Source organism: Mytilus edulis, chromosome 10, assembly GCF_963676685.1.
Source record: "Mytilus edulis chromosome 10, xbMytEdul2.2, whole genome shotgun sequence".
In the NCBI taxonomy this organism is placed as follows: Eukaryota; Metazoa; Mollusca; class Bivalvia; order Mytilida; family Mytilidae; genus Mytilus; species Mytilus edulis.
The window spans coordinates 35207320-35227361 of record NC_092353.1 but is presented as its reverse complement, the minus strand read 5'-3'; the positions used below and the strand labels follow the sequence as shown (position 1 = coordinate 35227361).

Sequence of the window (20042 nt, the reverse complement as noted above, 5' to 3'; positions counted from 1 at the left end):
AAGTCAGATTAGAAGCTGTCTACTCTAAATCTTTTGTTCAGGAGCTAATTACTTTAGAAGCAACAATCTGTTAAGCGAAATAAACCCTGGTAGAAAACAAGGTCTTGAATATCTGGTCGTCTTATTAAATATCATCAAATATATAAGCTGACCTAATACTAAATTAAAGCGTTACTTCTTAAAAAAAAATATAATACTAGTATTTGAAAATATTAACAAGTGTCGTAAAGACTTTTTCTACAACTACCAAAAGTTTTTGCAATATAAAACAAGATTTCTATGTGCATTCCATATATATTTTATGTAGTGCTGCTACTTGAATGGTACTAGTAGATGATACTCGATTCAAATGACCACAATTGATAAGTCAAGGAAATTTCTATTTGTAAACAATATTTCAACAATGTAAACTGAACAAATTCAATCTTCCACTCTTTAATCAAGTACAAAAAACATTGGATTTTGTAAACGCTGATCACTGCACAATCTATAACTGTTCGTAACACATTATGGTAATGATCAAAATATTGGGACATGGACAAACAAACCGACAAAAAGTGTTTTTTCATGATTGTCTCTCTTCATTTTAACATGGGCAGCCGGATGAGCAAGCCAGATCTGGTTCACTTATTCCACTGAAATAAAAGAGGTTAATCATATTAAAGTTAATTCTGTTCAATAAAAAAACTTTTTAAAAATATTAAACAATAAACAATTCGTTATTCATATTGTTTGTGGGTTTTATATATTTTCTTCAAAACTCTTGTGAAGTGATTCATAAACTGTATATTTACGACGTTTTAAGACAACTATATAGCAGCTTTTATCATATGTTTAGTACAAAATACAGCAATTTTGTATATCTAATAAAGGTTCTTTTTGCTAAACCCGTATCGCATACCGCGTATCGCAAAACAAAACCCGTATCGCATACCTGTCATGACGTCATAATTTGAATGACGTCAACATTTTACATATATAACGTCCAGGTGCTGTATTTCTTGGCAAAGGAACAAATGAGTTCTACTAAATAAATGTCTTGTCATTCCAACTTAAATCGATATTTTTCCAAAAATTATTACCCAGTAACTTTACGAGCGACTTTTACATATAGAAAAGACACAATAAGATGTAGAAATTTCTGAAGTTTTATTGTTTATTTGGTCATAATTTTCGTGAAGTTTGTTTCCATTACCTGATGGATTAAACACAAATGCATTTTTTTACGATTTTAATTTGGTTAAAATAGAAAGCAAACTTTTCAAGAAATGTTTTTCTTGCTGTTCACCTCGTCAGAAAATTAAAATGATCATGAATAATATCATCGCCAAATAAGCAATAAAACTTTTTTTAAATTTCTACATCTTATGATATGTATTTGATAAATATTAAGTTTAGTTGAAATAATAGCCTAAGGACCAGTATCGTTAGAGGATGCATTTTTAAAACATGATTTTTAACGTTTATTGAGAATGTAATAAGGTTATAAGAAACATTACGATGTGGATATTAAGCAAAAAAGGAAGTCTATAAAAAAAAAAACAAGTCAGCTGAAAAAATACAGGAAAATCATAATGTTCTTTTCTTATTTATAATTTCGGACGATTTAAAAAAAAGGAAAGAGATCCATGGATCTGATTCTATTAAAATATATGATACTGTTAAAAAATAGAAAGGACAAAAGTAAAACGTTTCTTGATAGACCCATCTTTACAAAGAATTGTTTTTATTTTTTATAAAATGTCTTGATTTTCATTTTTTTTCATCAAATTCTAAGTATAATTATATTTAGATTTGCACAGTATGTGCACACACAAGAAATAACTTCAAATTTTATGAAAGTGTGTCTATTTATAGATTATTACATGAAATTTTCCATATGGCCCTGGTATCAGCCATAGACTCCCATATCAAGCCAGAGGGCTTTAGCCCGAGGGCTTGATATGGGTTGTAGGCTGATACCACGGACCATATGGAAAATGACATGCTATAATCTTTTTATGACATATTTTAAGCAAGAGAAAAAAAGATAGCATATACCAAATTATGTTTGATATTTTCAAAAAACAAATCGACTTTGAAAAAATCATTTAACAAAAGAAAATTAAAAAATGTATCACAGTGAGTAAACAAAGTTCGTTTCACAGTGAGTAAACAATGTTTTGTGAAAAGTTAAGAAAATAATTAACAATACATATATTAATTATCAGAATTGTAAATATTAAAAGACTTAAAGCGTTACATTTCCAATTAATGCTGAGGAAGAATACACCATATCGCTACTCATCTTCGCTAGCCAAGGGTTACGATCCACTCCCGCTCTCTCTACCCTTGGTGGATTGAGATAAAATTTCGGAGACACAGGATAAGGATTGTCATTGGTTGCAGTCGAAACTCGCTGCATCCAATCAAAAAGCGTCTATAACATGATCACGTGTAAATGTAGAAGGTGTTTGTAACAATTGCCATGTGTTTATTGTGCAACAAGTCTTTACATCCCTAAACATACGACTATATTTAGTGTCAACTTGAATATTTTTAATCAACTAATAGAAGTTCCTGTGTATGTTTCATGCACAAATGCATGAATGTTGACGTATTTTTTCGTTTCCGGCTCTACCAAGTGTGTGGAATCTAGACGCTACCGTTTTTTGACCTCCAAATTGAAGAGTTCAAGTGCTACCATTGGTCAGGAATAATGTATTCGGAATGGGCTTGACTTTAATCTTCCGATAGATGGCGCAACATTGTTTTCACAAATGTTGGCTTAATCTGCCAAGGGTGGAGAGAGCGGGAGTGGATCGTAACCCTTGGCTAGCGAAGATGATCGTTACTACGATTTGGAATATGTTCCGATTGAACTTTCGATGTCATACAACGGCTACAACTCTCACTTATCCATTGTTGAGTCATATATTTTCTAAATTCATTATGACGTAAAATTTTTACGGGAACTTTTGGGATTTCTACTGTTGATTTTTACATTTTTTTCTACTACAGCAAATTCGTAACTTTTTTTTTCATTGGTTTCTCATAGGTCATATTTTTTCATATGAATTTACATGCATCGTCATTTGATCTGTGAGAATAATATTAACCTAATAATAAGTAAACAGGTCAAAATTTGTGAGCAAAAAAAAAAGACCTTTGGAATGTGACTATTGTCGATAGCAGTGTACTTTAAAGTAAATCGTTTTATATATTCGTATGTCAAATTTGATGTCAATCTAGTTTGAGAATTATTACTTGGTGTTTGTTGATCTTTTAGCATATCAAACCTCTAATGGTCAAAAACAAGATATGGAGTTGGAGAGGAATGAGAGACATTATATCTCATAATATCTCAATAGCAAATAACCAATTTAGAAAAGAACAAGTTTATAAAACAAGTTTAAACATGTCATTTTCCTTCGTCGTGACAATTTTTGGATCGATAAGGGATTTATTGGACATATTATGATAACACGTAAATAAATTACTCAAAAACTAGTTTTGCTACCTCAAATTATCATGGCACAGGGCATAGAGATAAACATGACAACAAAGGAGCCAGAGTTTGATCTGTTGGCCGTATTATTCTGTAAAGGGCATTGACTTGTAACATGTTTGGTTGAAAAACTCTTTTATCGTCTGTTTTATGCCTAGAAATATGCAAATAATAGTGGCTTTGATAGGCCATAGTTACCGATATATCACATTTGACTTATCTTTTTAGAATGTACTTTGTATAAAGAGACTTATTTATTGGTCAGCAAAGCCGGCGCGGGGGAAATTAAACCGAATTATTACATTGGTTGCAATGAATTACATTGATTTCCCAGTTAGATAAAAACCGATAATTTCACATGTGAAATAAACGTGGTTATTTCACTCTCTGACGTCATACAACAATAGGCGTTGTCAAGACGTCGATAATGTCGGATCAAAACAAATTGTCAATGCATAGGAAAAAGATATAGTTCCTTACATTTTCTACATTAATTTCATAAAAAAAAGCCATTTGCCAATGTAATAAAAAGAATAACTAATCGCCGTATTTGAATATCAAAAATAAGACAACTTGTGACCGAACGCCGCTATGGATTAAACTCGTGCTGCGCACTCGTTTAATCCATGCGTCGTTCGGTCACGCGTTGTCTTATTTTTGATATTCAAATACGGCGATTAGTTATACTATAAATAATCATTTCTGTGCAAGATAATATACAATGTTTCATTGTGTAAATCAGCGAATCAATGTTTATCCGAAACATACCTGCATTTAGCTAAGCACAAGTTCCTATATGTATGACCGTCTTGACTGCAAACAGGGTCCCAACTATTACTACAGCCACAACCACTAACTTCCATGATCTGTGAATTATTATCGCCGCATGGACAGGTGGTACCATCACAGTCTTTAGCGACGCCTCTGAAGTATAGTATGTATAAATAAGATGTTTCTTATGTTTGTTTACTTTAATCACAGCCTAATTAACGTTTTGAAACATTTTAATCATTTTAATCTTTACCACTGTTTGTGTTTTTTACCTTGACCAGCTGTATGTCTAGTCGGTCTTTCAGATTTGTATCGATAAATTACACTGTCCCCTTATATTATCTATGTTGAATTGGATTTATTTTATATGTTGTTTTACTCGAGAATACAAATGACAAACCATATCTTCCAATATATAGCAATTTCACAATTTATTGTGGTTACAACTCATATGTGATAAATTAAATGTTACCTTAGAATCAAACCACAGTTCACAGGAAAGACTTATTGTTTTAGTGGTGATGTTGTGATGGGGATATCCATGTAAATAAACATCAAAAATAAAAAGTCTTAAATCAGTTAATTTAAAATTTTGTCATATTGGAATAAATGAACGATTAAGGAACATAAGACCAAAGTTATGTATTTGTATTCGCGTGAAAAGATGCACTGGACTTCAGTTTACCAATATTTGGCAACACGTTATCGTTTCTGGTTTAAGGATGTGTTTTAGTGGTCGGAATGAAAAATTCAGAAAATCTTAATTTTCACAGAAATGAAGTTTAAGACTCCAGAAATATATACCATTTTTTTAACTCATTTCTATACGGCAGAAATTTGTATTTGAAATGAATTCTTACCAATTGTTTTACTCATTTCTATACGGCAGAAATTTGTATTTGAAATGAATTCTTACCAATTGTTTTACTCATTTCTATACGGCAGAAATTTGTATTTGAAATGAATTCTTACCAATTGTTTTACTCATTTCTATACGGCAGAAATTTGTATTTAAAATGAATTCTTACCAATTTATTTACTCATTGATATACATCAGAGATTTGTAGTTGAAATAAATTTACGTAGACGGTCATTTCTTTTGTCTGTGATTATATGATATTCCTTATTGATAATCAGAGCGCAAAATTAAGGCTAATTTTTAAAAATCAATAGTATTTTTTTGTGATTTTGTATGTTATTGCTATTCTGTGTGTATATATAATGAAGCATTTACTATGAAGTACATACTCGCATACTCTGAGACAGTCGTTGTCGTAGATTTGTCCATCTACTCCACATACTGGGTAATAGTATTCTGGACACTGGCATGTTGGAAGGGGAACTAATGTTGGCATGTAGGTTTGAGTAGGCTGTGGTTTTGTTGGACATGGACACTCTCCATCACAATCCACCGATGACCCCCTGCAGTTTACATGAAAAGAAATTCAGTTATAGTGCAATGTGAAAGCATAATACTAGTACATATAACAGATAAATATCACAATACACAGATACCCCCCTGCAGTTGACGTGAAGAAAACTTCAGTTGTAATGTGAAAGCATATACTTGCACATACAACAGATAAATGAACAATGCTATTTGAATATGAGATAATAGCCTATTATATGCTAGAAATACGATATGCATGGAAAAACTCATCTTTACTGGTAGTTTTTGCTTGATATTCCAGATCTTTAGAAATGATTGCCAATATTTATTCTAAGGACATTTAAAGGAACTTATATTTTACAATATACGTTACATTCTATGACTCATTTTATGGAAACATTGATATAAAACTACATCACCTTTGCTCACATTACCTTATCTCATTCCATTTAGATAATTTATATTTTCCGACAATACATGTTTAATTTAAAAGAGGGACGAAAGATACGAGAGGGACAGTCAAACTCATTAATCGAAAAAACTGACAAGGCCATGGCTAAAAATGAAAAGGACAAACAGACAAACAATAGTACACATGACACAACATAGAAAACCAAATGAACAAAACGAACCCCACCAAAAACTAGGGGTGATCCAGGTGCTCCGGAGGGGTAAGCAGATCCTGCTCCACATGTGACACCCGTCGTGTTGCTTATGAGATAACAAATCCGGTAAATAGTATAATTCGGTAGGTCACATTTATGAAATGGAAGGGGATTGTAGTTACAACGTAAGGAACATATCCGATATCATTTGTGAAACGGTTATTCCATAACGGTCAATCAACTCGTGATGGCGTCCGTAAAATTAACGAAGAGATGATTTCAACTTCACCATTTGGAACTCTTGATTCATTACCTTTTGTAAAAGACGCGAAAGATTCTGAAGACATATTTCATACTCTGTATTCGAAGAAAAATTGACAACATCTTTTGCAAAATCCGAGAATATGACAAAAAGACTAAATAATACTCTACAAAACACATAACTGAGCAGCTAAAACTCATACAAACAGGACGTGATCTTATATGCTCTGGAAGAGTGACACCTTATAAGTGATCATTTAAAAACACTTATACTTACGCACAGAGGAGTTCGCATTCATTATCATAAGTAACAACATCAATACCACAAATTGGACTATACCATTGTCCACAGCCACATCTAGATGCCGCTTGACATGGACAAAATCCGTCACATGCTTTTCCTACACCACTAAAGTAAAACAAAACTATCAATTGAATAACATCTGACGTACATTCGAAAATTGAACGTGTACTTCAAGACATCTATGTGAATTCATTTAAATTATCGAAAACTATAAAAACTTTAGGTATAGATCTAGATGTGATAGTAATTTATTTTCGCCTAAGTTTAGTATACTCCTGCAAAATAAGAATGAACAAACGAAAATAGAAAAATATTGACTAAATAAACAAATGCGCATTTTTAAATGCATTATTCATATATTCTCCACATAAAGAACATGTAAATATCAAAAAGTAAGTGGACTTTGTGAACATTTGTACTGTATTCCTATTATGCAATGTTGTCATTTTAGCGGTAAATTTAATATTGCCAGAAAGCGCGAGGTTTTCCTAGCCACGAAAACAATGTTCAACCTGTCATTCTTTTCTTAAAATGTCTTGTACCAATTCAGGACTGTTGCATTTGTTATCTTATAGTTCGTTTCTATGTATGTTGCATTGTCATTTGTTTTTTTGTTGCACTTTAGTGTTTCTGTTATTTCGTTGTTTTCCTCTGATAGTTTATTTGTTTCTTTCGGTTTTAGTTTGTAACCAGGGTTAATTTTCTCTCAATCATGCAATTTATGACTTCTGAACAGCGGTATACTACTGTTGTCTTTATTAATGATCACAATACATTTTACAGCAGACGGTGTTTAGATATGAATGTGTAAAAGGAGTGTTAACTTCATTTTACTAATTGTCTGCTTACCATTTCAAACTACGGCATGTTCAAAACTGTTATTATTCTTTTCATTCATCTATAAATGTTTGTAAATTTGTTTTTTAAGTGACCTCATTTACCCTGTATAGTTTCCGGTTTTTTTTTATATATACTATTATTATTTATATAATCGATATAAAGTGTGTTAAACAAAACCGCTTCAAAGAAAACTGTCTTTGATTCCATGTTTTAACTATTCAAACCTTTTAATATTCACTTGAAGAAATGGAATTGTAACAAAAGCTTCTGAACGAAAGTTTTTAAAGAGAAGTTATCCCTATGAGTCACTAGTTTTAGTATGTCGTGCCGCAATGTTTGATTGTCCTGATTTTATTGACTTGATATAACCAAAAGTCTTTATATAACAAATAAAGGTGGAGCTAACACAAACTATCAAAGTTTATTATCGACATAAGCGTTACAAGCAAATCGAATTAACAACATTAAACAATTAGTTTTGCCCTTAAACACAAATGTATAATTTTCAAACTTAATATTCATTTATATATAATTAAAGAATAAAAGGGAAAACTGCTGTGATTAACCAGTAAGGGAGTTTTTACTCGCATGCTATAAGCAAGTATTTGGTAACACACTAATCAGTTTTCGGATCTTATTGTATAACACACATACCTTGGTAAAACACAATCTGTAGGATAGGTGCTACCATCAGTACCACAAATAGGTGACCAGTTGCATGTTTTGTTTTGCGTTGAAGATGCAGCAGCTACTTGAGGTGCAGGTACTTCTGGCGCCGGTTTTTCTACAGGTATGTTAGGCTTTGGTTCTGTAACAGGTACTATTGATTCTGGTTTTGCAACAGGTTCTTTTGGCGTTGGTTCTGCGACAGGTACTTCTGGCTTTGGTTCTGAAACAGGTAATTCTGGCTTTGGTTTTGCAACAGGTACTTCTGGTATTGGTTCTGCAACAGGTACTTCTGGCTTTGGTTCTGAAACAGGTACTTCTGGTTTTGGTTCTGCAACAGGTACTTCGGGCTTTGGTTCTGCAACAGGTACTTCTGGTATTGGTTCTGCAACAGGTACTTCTGGCTTTGGTTCTGCAACAGGTACTATTGATTTTGGTTTTGTAATAGGTACTTTTGGCGTTGGTTCTGCAACAGCTGCTTCCCCTACAGGTACTGGCCCTTCTAAAGGTGCTACCGGTGTCGATTCTTTCATAGTTGGTGCTGAATTTCCAACTGATGCTGGTTTATCTGGTCCTCTATTTACATTTGAAGACCCAGCAGGTGCAGGTTTACCTGAACTAGGTTTGAAAACAAATTCTCTTGACATTTTTGCACTAAATACAGGTCCTCCTAAATTATTTTTAGGTTGTTGATTTTTACCTACAGCTGGTCCTCCGACAGGTGTCATTGGTGCTTGTCCTTCGACAGGTTTCATTGGTGCTGGTCCACCTACAGGTTTCATTGGTGCAGGTCCTCCAACAGAGGGCATTAGTGCTGGTCCTCCAACAGGTGTCATTGGTGCTGATCCTCCCATTGGTGTCATTGGTGCTGATCCTCCGACAGGTTTCATTGATGCTGATCCTGCCATAGGTGTCATTGGTGCTGATCCTCCGACAGGTTTCATTGGTGCTGATCCTGCCATAGGTGTCATTGGTGCTGTTCCTCCGACAGGTGTCATTGGTGCTGATCCTCGCATAGGTGTCATTGGTGCTGATCCTCCAACAGATGTCATTGGTGATGATCCTCCCATACCTGTCATTGGTGCTGATCCTCCGACAGGTGTCATTGGTGCTGATCCTCCCATAGGTGTCATTGGTGCTGATCCTCCGACAGGTGTCATTGGTGCTGATCCTCCCGTAGGTGTCATTGGTGCTGATCCTCCGACAGGTGTCATTGGTGCTGATCCTCTGACAGGTGTCATTGGTGCTGATCCTCCAGTAGGTTTCATTGGTGCTAGTCCTCCAATAGGTGCCATAGATAATGGTCCTCTCGCAGGTCTCATTGGTGCTGATCTTCCCAAAGATGCCGATTGTGTTGCTCCCCCCACGGGTGCTGATGGTGCAAGCCCTTTCAAAGTTACCCTTGAACTTGGTGTATTTACAAGTTTGGTTCCTATTGGTTTGCCTTGTACTGGCCTATATATAAAATTTGATGCTACAGGCACTGCTCCAGGTCTGCCAGATCGTACTATACCAGATGCTGAACCCGAATTTGTTCCAGCACTGGTCCCTTGTACTGCTCCAACTGCTGGTCGTCCAACACGGTTCATTCCTGGTACTTTTGATACTGGACCTGTTGATTTTCTGGCTAATTGTGTGGCACCAGGTGATGCACTTGGTCCTCCAACGGCAGAAACAAGTGGCGTAAAACCTGTCATTGGACGCCCTACGCTTCCGACTGTTCTTGCGCCTGCAGCTATTCCCCTACTACTTGAATAGGTTGCCCTTACATTGGGTTTATTGAATGATTGTCCCGAAAAAGTCGCTCCAGCTTTGCCTTGTTTTAGTCCAGAAAAAGTCATCTCAGATCTCTGCATCATTGTAGAAGCCCCGTTTGGAGGTGTCAAAGGTTTATACGGGATAATTGATAAACTAGGTCGACTTGCTGCAAATGGAGGAATTACCGGTCCTGGCTGATTTGAAGCTGGTAGAGAAAGTCCTGGTCTTTTTAATGCTGGCAATGGAAGTCCAGGTCTATTTGAAGCTGCCAATGGTTGTCCGGGCTTTTTTGAAGCTGGTAGAGAGGGTCCACGTCTATTTGAAGCCGGTGTATTAAATGTTGGAGCCGGTATAGGAGATCCTGGCCTATTTGAAGCTTGTAGAGGGGGTCCGGGCATATTTGAAGCTGGCAGAGAGGGTCCAAAACTATTTGAAGCTGCCAGTGGTAGTCCAGGCATATTAGAAGCTGGCAAAGGGGGTTGAGGCCTATTTGAGGCTGGAATAGGAGGTACAGGCATATTTGAAGATGCCAGTTGTGGTCTAGGCATATTTGAAGCTGACATAGGAGGTCCAGGTCTATTTGATGCTGGCATAGGAGGTCCAGGTCTATTTGGTGCTGGCATAGGAGGTCCAGGTTTATTTGATGCTGGTATAGGAGGTCCAGGTCTATTTGATGGTGGCATAGGAGGTCTAGGTCTATTTGGTGCTGGCATAGGAGATCCAGGCATATTTGCTGGCATGGGGGGTCCAGGTCTATTTGATTCTAGCATAGGAGGTCCAGGTCTATTTGGTGCTGGCATAGGAGGTCCAGGTCTATAAGGTGATGGCATAGGAGGTCCAGGTCTATTTGCTGCTTGCTTATGAGGTCCAGGGCTATTTGATGCTGGCATAGAAGGTCTTGGTCTATTTAATGCTGGCATAGCAGGTCCAGGTCTATTTGTTGCTGGCATAGGAGGTCCAGGTCTAATTGATCCTTGCATAGGAGGTCCAGGTCTATTTGATGCTGGCATAGGAGGTCCAGGTCTAAAGGTTGGCTGGTAAAATTTCGCTGATACTGGTTTAGGTCTTATAGATTTCCCTTGTTTTATAGTGAACCTTTGATTATTGTCGTTTACTCTTATAGCAGAAAATTTAACTCCGGCCGACTGCGGCTTATTAAGAGATGTAGCACCACCGGAAAACACATATCTTGGCCCATTTTCAGGCGCTGATCCACTTAACCCATTTACTATGACAGCTGAAAAATAAAATTAACATCTGTTTGATTCTTGAAAAGTACAAAATTCACAAACACCATCTTTAAAATTTTGATACTTACTCTCATAACATTTTTTTCAAGTTGTTGATTTCACTATTGTGAACATAAAACTTTCAAGATCGAGAATTAAGGCCATCAAGATTTTTGTACGTCTAAAATAAACAGTGTAGGGCAGAATATGTCATTTAGTGTGTAAAGTGGGTAAAGTATTTCTTTAATAGCCTTTATAAACTGAGAAAGTCCTTTGCTACTCTGTACTGGTTATAATTGTTTTGTTTTTGTTAGTTTTTTTGTTACTTTAAAAACTATTTTATAGATGTGTGTACTTTGTCTATACTAGTTGTTTGTGAACCTTATGTCATGTCATTGATGAAAAAAAGCTAATTTTCTTTTGTAAAAAAAAGCAAATTTATATATAATCAGTATATATAAAGGGTTTTAAGAAATTTGTTTAGCTTAAGATATAATCGAGTGTATTTCGATACATTCCAATTTGTTATAAAATTGATTAAGAACAATACTTATGTAAGTCAGAGAAAACAAAGGTACTGAAAAAAAATATGATTCAATTTGATTGTTACTTTCAATCGAACAAAGGAAACCAGATGAGTGATGATTGTAACACATAAAAAATCAGATTGGAAATTCAATTTGAAGTGATGTATGACTTTTTGCTAACACTTTAACTGTTTTGAATGGGTTTTTTAGTATTCAAAATACTTCGATATTGTTCTATTGAGTACACCAACATCCCCAAGTATTTATTAAATTTAAAAGTTTGCATGGCGAGATAAATTATTTTCTGTATATAACTATTGACCTGTTGCGAAGTGTGTCAATCATTTCCTCAGACAATGGCATTGAACTGTCTATTTGTCACAGTGTATCACAATGTATTCTCGTTGTAACCAATTAACTCGACACTTACCATGTTGGGAGTTAATGTCCTGACAATAAACATAATAAACATTGTACATCAGTCATTTGCCATTTAATTTTTAGAAGGCCGATAGGGAAATATAGAAGAAAACCCTCAACAAAGACTGAAATTCCTATTGTTAGAAATAAGGACTCACTGCTGAAAACTTTAATTTTCCACTTGCCGACTGTTCCGGTGCGCATACGTTTGTTTTGCTTATTTTGTTGGCTTTGTTCGGAGTGTTTTTGTACTGTTGTTTTTATATTCGTCTTTTGTTTTAGTCCATGGTGTTTTTCGACCTATGATTGATTGCTCCCTTTGCATATACTACGTGTTATTGTTTTGGCCATGAAGTTCTTACACCTATGATTGATTGTCCCTTTGGTGTGGCCTCCTTGTATTCTTTAGGCCTTGGTATTCTTCGACCTATGGTTAATTGCCACTTGCCCTTGGTAGTGCCTCATTGTAGCATTTGGGGATCATTGGCGCAGATTCGAAATTAATTCGTGGTGAGATTACCGATGATTGGATATCGTGCCAATTTTCAAACACTTACAAGATGGCTAACAAAACCGTTCTATGTGTGTATTCCTCAGTAGATGGAATGCAATCTAATACATGAAACTGATACGAAGACATGAAAATATCGAAAATATTTTCCAGAAATTTATAAATTTTCAGGAGAAGAGACGTTAGTCATACGTCACGGCGATAGCAACACGTGGTCAACATCTCAAACACTTTAAAAGTCAAAGGTCGACAAACGGTCCTCAGCTATAAACATGTATGTTTACATGAGGGAGTTGTGACTACATTATGTTAATTATGTCACAAACACTGTTTTGACAACCCAGTGACACAGTTTTATATAAAAGAATAAAAACAATCGTTTTGATAATTGAAGGTGTCTATTTAGATGTGTATAGGCGGACTTGAAATGAAATAAAATTTGTACATATACATATAGCTCTTATAAACTGTTTTATGTATTCAATATATTCAAAAACAGATTAACTTTTTTCGGCCAAACATTATTTTCGGTGAAATTTGTGAATACAGATATTTCAGTGCTGAAAATGCGTAAACGATAGTTCCAAAGAGATATTCTTATTGGATAATTGAATTGAAAAATTAATTCCTCGTCTTTAAATTTTTTAAATTCTTTAGGGAGCTACCATTTGATTTTTATCGGGGGGGGCTAGGATGAAATTTGAAAAAAATAGGCAGGACAGGAGTTTTGAGTAAAAAAAAAAGGCAGGATGAGACACTTTGCAAAAAAAAAAGGCAGGATGACAATTTAGGTAAAAAAAGTCAGTATAAACTAATAAAAAAAAGGCAGGACCGAATAGAGTGAAAAATAAAAAGGCAGGACAGAGATTACAACTAAAAAAAAATGCAGGACAAAATTTTTCATCCTAGCCCCCCCCCCCATAAAAATCAAATGGTAGCTCCCTTAATCTTCAAACATTTTGTTATCTTTTTCACGTGTTAAAACGTGTTTAATCTACGTAGTGCCCCTGAAACAACAGTGAACTTTATTCGTGCGTTTAGGGGCATTGTCACTTCCTTCCCATGTTAAGTGCGTGGTTGAAGAAATATAATGCTGTATTGCAAGACGGAATCCTTCGGCAAATTAACTTCTTTATATCGTAATAAATAATCGACACTGTTGTCATTAATTGGGAATTGTGTATCGAAACAAGTATTACTTCTAGTTTAACATGTATAATACAACAAATGGAAGTTTTTAACAACCTTGACTGGCTATACAGCCCTTGCACGGTCGGTATGTATAATAAAGACCACAAAGATATTTATAAGCGATCCCCTCTATCTGGTAAATGACGTCATAATGGCTCTCAAAATTGACAAACTTATCCGCTGAAGGACATAACTCGAAAGTGGTTTATTGCCGGCTTACCCCTTCTTTTTTTCTTATTTTATTACATATCGTTTTAAAAGCCATTTTAGATAATTCTCATAAATTCTTATTTATCATACTGTGGATTCATTATTATTCGTTCGATACCAATTTTCGTGGATTTCGAGGTTACAGTTGAACCACGAAATTAAATGTTCAACGAATGACAAATTTTCCCAAAGCTTGTATGCAGACTTCAGCTAATTCACGAATTTAAATAATCCACTAACATGTTATTTCCTTAATCCACGATCATTGGTGCCCACGAAAAACAATGAATCCACAGTAGTTGGGGTTTTATTTAGAAAAAAATATTTCTATTTTACCTACATATAAAAAAAAAACTAGATAGAATCAATTCCCGTAAATTTTCAATATCTCATATTATAAATACAAGGACACGGGTACGGACTTGTCATGTTTTTGCTGTTTTTTTAGATCACTAATCTATGTACTATCATTTAATGTCCGTCTTTTTTAAAATAAAAGACTTGAAATTTTGAAGAAAAAAAACAGCAATCATCTTTAGGTGTATTTAGCTACCATAGTTTTAGGTTTGGAGTCTTTCTGGTGTGGACCAATTTCAAAATTACATGATAAGATTTTCTTCAGCGTTTTGAAATAAAACACAATTTATTATTACAGAATTGTTATGACAAATATTAAAAGCGAATACTTAAGATACGCACTGTTTTTGATGAGTCGCCTACGTGTAACTAAAATGTCTGATGTATTTGATTTCATGATACATTGCATTTATGTTTAAAAATTTAGAATCCGCAAAATTGCGAAGAAGACAACAATCACTAGTCATTCCAATTTAGGTTTTATTTTCAAATCAAATTCAACATTTATGAAAGCACTTGTTTTCCTTGACAACGCCAGAATAATGCATATTCCTACTCGGTAGAGGCATTTCCTTATTTGGAAAATGGGGGATTTAACCTGGTTTTATAGGTAGGCAAACATCTCACCTGTATGACAGTCGCGTCAACATAGAATTATAAGAATTCAGTGAATGTTTGTAAAAATGATAAATCATTGATCGTCACAATTTTTAATATGAAGCTATTCATTTTCATTCAAAATGAGTTCGGACAACGCCTTTTAACACCCTCAATAAAATTTAAAAAGGGGCACTTATTTCTTAAACAAAATCAAATTTTCATTGTTTAGTGTATTGGCAAAAGAACACCCAGACATTGTTGTATATTTTGGGACATTGTCGCTTATTTTTTATGACAGAGATAAAAACTACCTTAATTAAATGTGTGTATGAGAACAACGAAATACAAAGGAATAATTAATTCACAATCTTTCCAATTGTCAGATTCATTACAATATTCTATCTTTGATTCAAAACAGTTATTTTTGGTATTTTATTTATAAAACTTCTAGAATTTGTACATAAAATATACATGTAAATGACATGATGACATCCTTGTTTTTATTGGTACATGTACAATTAAAAATTTCGTGTCAATATCATTTCGTGTGATGTGGTTTGGGGATTTGACTCGTCCATCATTCTAATAAATGTTTTGCAAACAATTCAAGGTCAAGTTCAAACTTAAAGGTCACAAGACTTGCGAGAACGAAAATGGTACTAACTCAGACTCAAAAATAAAGCGATAAAAATGTTTGATTCGGTGTTCCGGGCACACATGTTGTACTCCGAGGAATCATTAAAGTTGAATAACTGAGGGAAACTATTTTGCTAACTTTTAAAAAATTTACATGCAATTTTCCAACTTTTCCGGACACCGCGAAATGTTTTATTTACATGTTAAATTGATTCTGAAACTTTGTTCCACAATTATTATAGATTATCGTTGATCATCTCAACGAGATCGATTTTCTTGCTTGAGCCGGGACGGCAAAAGCGAGAAGAGCAATCGAGTTGAGATGACCAATGATAATCTGCTTATCGCTATTTTACCTATGACGACGATCGATGTCAATTTCATGTCAATTTCGTTAGCAACGCCACGTGTTTCCTTAGTTTCTAGCGATAATTTTCCATCTAAAGCTACTAGCATGATATGAAAAATTATAACAAAAAAAGGATCAAAGGAAAAATTCACAAAATAGCGATAAACAATATTATTGTTCAAGAATATATAGCGCCCAGCATGTTGCTGACCTTGGAATCTCTTTATGTTAAAGACTGATGGTGACCTCTTAATTATTCCAATTATTGTTCGTCTTCTTCAATAACGTAACGTTGTTCTTTACTTTTTAGAAAGGGCATGGTGATCAATTGATAAATTTTGAGATAGCTTAACTGACGTATTTCTCCTATTTATAATAACTCTACAAATGCTATCTATTCGTCTGCTTTGACCAATGTGTAATAAAACGATTGTTTCAGTCGAATAAGGATATTTTTACATTATACAAATCTGGATATTTGGTTGGGAAATGGGGTTTTTTTGGTCGTTTTTTAGACAATGGTTTTGGTCTTGTTTATTTTCGTTTTGTTAATGATTTACTCTATTTTTATTGTTTTTGTCCCCGTGATACAAAGATGCGCGTGTGTTTATTGTTTGTTCCAACAACTGACTGGTTGGTTTCAATAAAAAAAAAATGCATTTTCGTTTTATTTTGGTTTGTTTCTACCAGATACAGAAAGAAGATGTATGGTTTCATAGACGCATACCCTGCAGTATATTACTTTCGTGACCTCTTAACTATATCGTACTGGACTAATATGTCTAGTATAAACAACTCATTTCACCTTCAAAGAAAGATTGTTTTCCAATTAAATTACAAAAAAATTATTTAAAAGAGTTTATTTCCTTCTTTTCAATTTATCATTGCTATAACAAACAAATCATAAAAATTAATGACTAGTTTACTTCCGCTGGTTTTACACTAATACATATGCAAAAAGGGATATAGTTACGATACTGTTGTCAGGTCATGAAAGATTGCATATTTTGGCTTTAATATTGATTTACTTATAGCGTCTTTGCATCGGAACATTTATTTAAAAAAAAAACAGTTGTTGGCATTACACGGGTTATGTTCTCATATATTTTATGATAGCATGATACTAAACCCCTAACAGGAGGGATTGTGCCTGATATTCATATGATGAAGACATAATCTTTCAATCAGTTAAATTGAGGTTTGGAGCTGGCATGTCAGTTAAATGCTAATAGTCTGTTGTTATTTATGTATTATTGTCATTTTGTTAATTTTCTTTTGTTAAGTCTTCTGACATCGGGCTCTGACTTCTCTTGAACTGAGTTTTAATGTGCGTATTCTAATGCGTTTACTTTTCTACATTGACTACAGGTATGGGGGAAGGGTTGAGATTTCATAAACATGTTGCGCCTGTCCAAAGTCAGGAGCCTCTGGCTTTTGTTAGTCTTGTATGATTTTTAATTTTAGTTTCTTGTGTATAATTCGGTGTTTAGTGTGACGTCCATTATCACTGAACTATTATACATATTTTTAAGGGACCAGATGAAAGACGCCTCATGGTGCGGGAGTTTCTCGCTACATTGTAAACCCATTAGTGGCCTTCGGCTGTTGTCTGCTCTATGTATGGTCGGGTTGTTGTCGCTTTGACATATTCCCCATTTCCTTTCTCAATTTTAAAAACTAACATATAGGATGCATTTCTTTCTAACGCAAACGATACAAACGGCTAAGCGCGCACATGTTTTGATCATTTGATTCTAACATACGTTTGCAAAGTTTACATAAACTTTGACAAACTATGCCTTTGAGCTAAAAATGCGTCTACAGTTTGTCATTCGTCGTTTGTTAGATCAAACGCTATATTTGTTTCTAACTTCACCTTGATTAAATGATGTATTTGTTTCTACGTTTGTAAAACGTTTGTTCACCAACAACATGTGCATGCATTATTGAAAAATCAAACAGGGTCAATAAACGCTGATTAAACGATGTATTTGTTTCTACTTGAGTAAGTAAGTAAGTAAGTAATTTTTATTGGTTTAAAATCCAAAATTACAGGATTGATCCCAAGACAATACAAATTTGTTATACACAAACATACAAACATATATATATCATACCAATTTCATAAACATTATATGAGGAGGTGGTACAACAAAGTTATTTAGTGCTTAATAAAGCATTTCTAGAAATGTACATGTCGCTTATAAATTTAACAATAATTCTAATTATATCAGTCTCAACACACGTATACAAAAATTTAAATCTTGCTTCATTAGTCATATTTAAAAAAGAGGGAACTATTTCACTAATTTTGGAAAACAGTTGGTCTCTAATTATATTTAGTTTTGTACATTTTAAAGTGAAATGAAATTCATCTTCTACTTATAAGAGGCACAAAGGACAAATTCTTTCTTCTACAGGGGTTTTAGTGTGACGCCCTTGTTCAATTCTAAGAACACTATTACTAATACGAATTTTAGCAAAATGCCCTATTACTTTTCTGTCTATATTTAACAATAAATAGGTTTCCAATTTATAATTTTCTTTAAGCTGTCTATATGTTCTCAGCTTATTACCATGTACTTGAGTAGCGTTAAGAAAACAACAACAAACGTCACACAACGTCTACAAAATTTTGGTTAGATTCTATATATATAATGATAAAAAATGTTTTTGTATATATTACGTTAATGTTATTATATGTACTTCAATATAATTCTTAACATTGTTCGCACAATAATCCAAAATTGCATTAATGCTTTGTCATGTTAATGATATTTCTCTTTTTTTTTTTGTAATTGCAGTTTGTATTTCAAAATTCGTGTTGTTCCGAATGCATTATTTTTCATTTCTATCTGTTAAAATTTAAGAAATCCTGTATAGATTATATCGTCTATTCAAATTTTAAAATGTATAAATTGCGCATAGTTTAACCATGTCAACTGTGTCAAAAACAGCAGAAAAAAACTTTAAAGGATCGTTTTTAAATCTCCTAGTCACGAATACGTTGCACTACAGTAGAAAACAAAACAAAAATTGGTTTTTTTTTCACATATATGTCATTTGGTCTCTGGAGGTGAGTTTTCTCATTGGCAATCTAATACCACATCTTCTTATTTTTATACTTATCCCCTCAAAATTATCTTCTTCTAGATGATTCTATTCCTGTATGCATTATGTTAAACAATTTTACATTTTTTTTAGAAAAATACTCACCGCAACCAAGTAAGCAAGAAGAAATTAATATAAGACTAGATCCCATCACTAGATATTTTCCTTTGTCTAGTCCTACGAGATCAAAACTTTCATTTGAGAAACAAAGCAAACGGGACTGAACTAACAGATAAAACAACAAATGGCCATTTTATTGGTAGATGTTTATTAAATAGCCCAATCAATCAGCTTGTCTCTTAAGACTGTGTTATTTTCGTACTATTCGGACAGATTAATGCCCTCATAACAACCAATACATGATATTATTAATTTAGTAAAACGTTTTTTTATAAGATCCATGTATTTTTAATGCATTTTATATATGTGACAAGGTACTGACAAATACATATGCTGGGTATAATTACTAATTACAATTATGATTTTCAGACAAATACTATTTATGTACACCATATTGAATGATTTTTCGGCGATTTAAAACAATTATGTGTGAAAATTAGGATAACATTAAACTACTTTAATTTTTGTTTAAGAATATAAAGGCCGTACACCGAAGATCATAAAGTACATCACATAACTGTAAAGGCGAATTTGAAAAATCATGATCTCAGATTAAAATCGTCATTGCGAATTGTATTATTCGTTATCATAGATTAATTTATTGGTGACGAATCGGAGGAAATCATTATAAAAGACTTTAATAATTCGTTATCAGGGGAAATAACTCGTTATAAATGATTGATATTGTTCGTGATCAAA

General features: G+C 33.8%; 1 protein-coding gene across 1 annotated transcript; it reads right to left on the bottom strand.

Moving 5' to 3' along the window:
• Positions 1-419: 419 nt before the first annotated feature.
• LOC139492728 (nascent polypeptide-associated complex subunit alpha, muscle-specific form-like) lies at positions 420-19462 on the bottom strand. Its single transcript, XM_071280881.1, has 6 exons — positions 19329-19462; positions 8313-11319; positions 6792-6923; positions 5507-5680; positions 4256-4411; positions 420-635 (listed from the first exon to the last, which is right to left on the bottom strand). The coding sequence occupies exons 1-6, from the start codon at positions 19372-19374 to the stop codon at positions 587-589; spliced, it is 3564 nt and encodes a 1187-aa protein (XP_071136982.1). The 5' UTR covers positions 19375-19462; the 3' UTR covers positions 420-586.
• Positions 19463-20042: the final 580 nt, after the last annotated feature.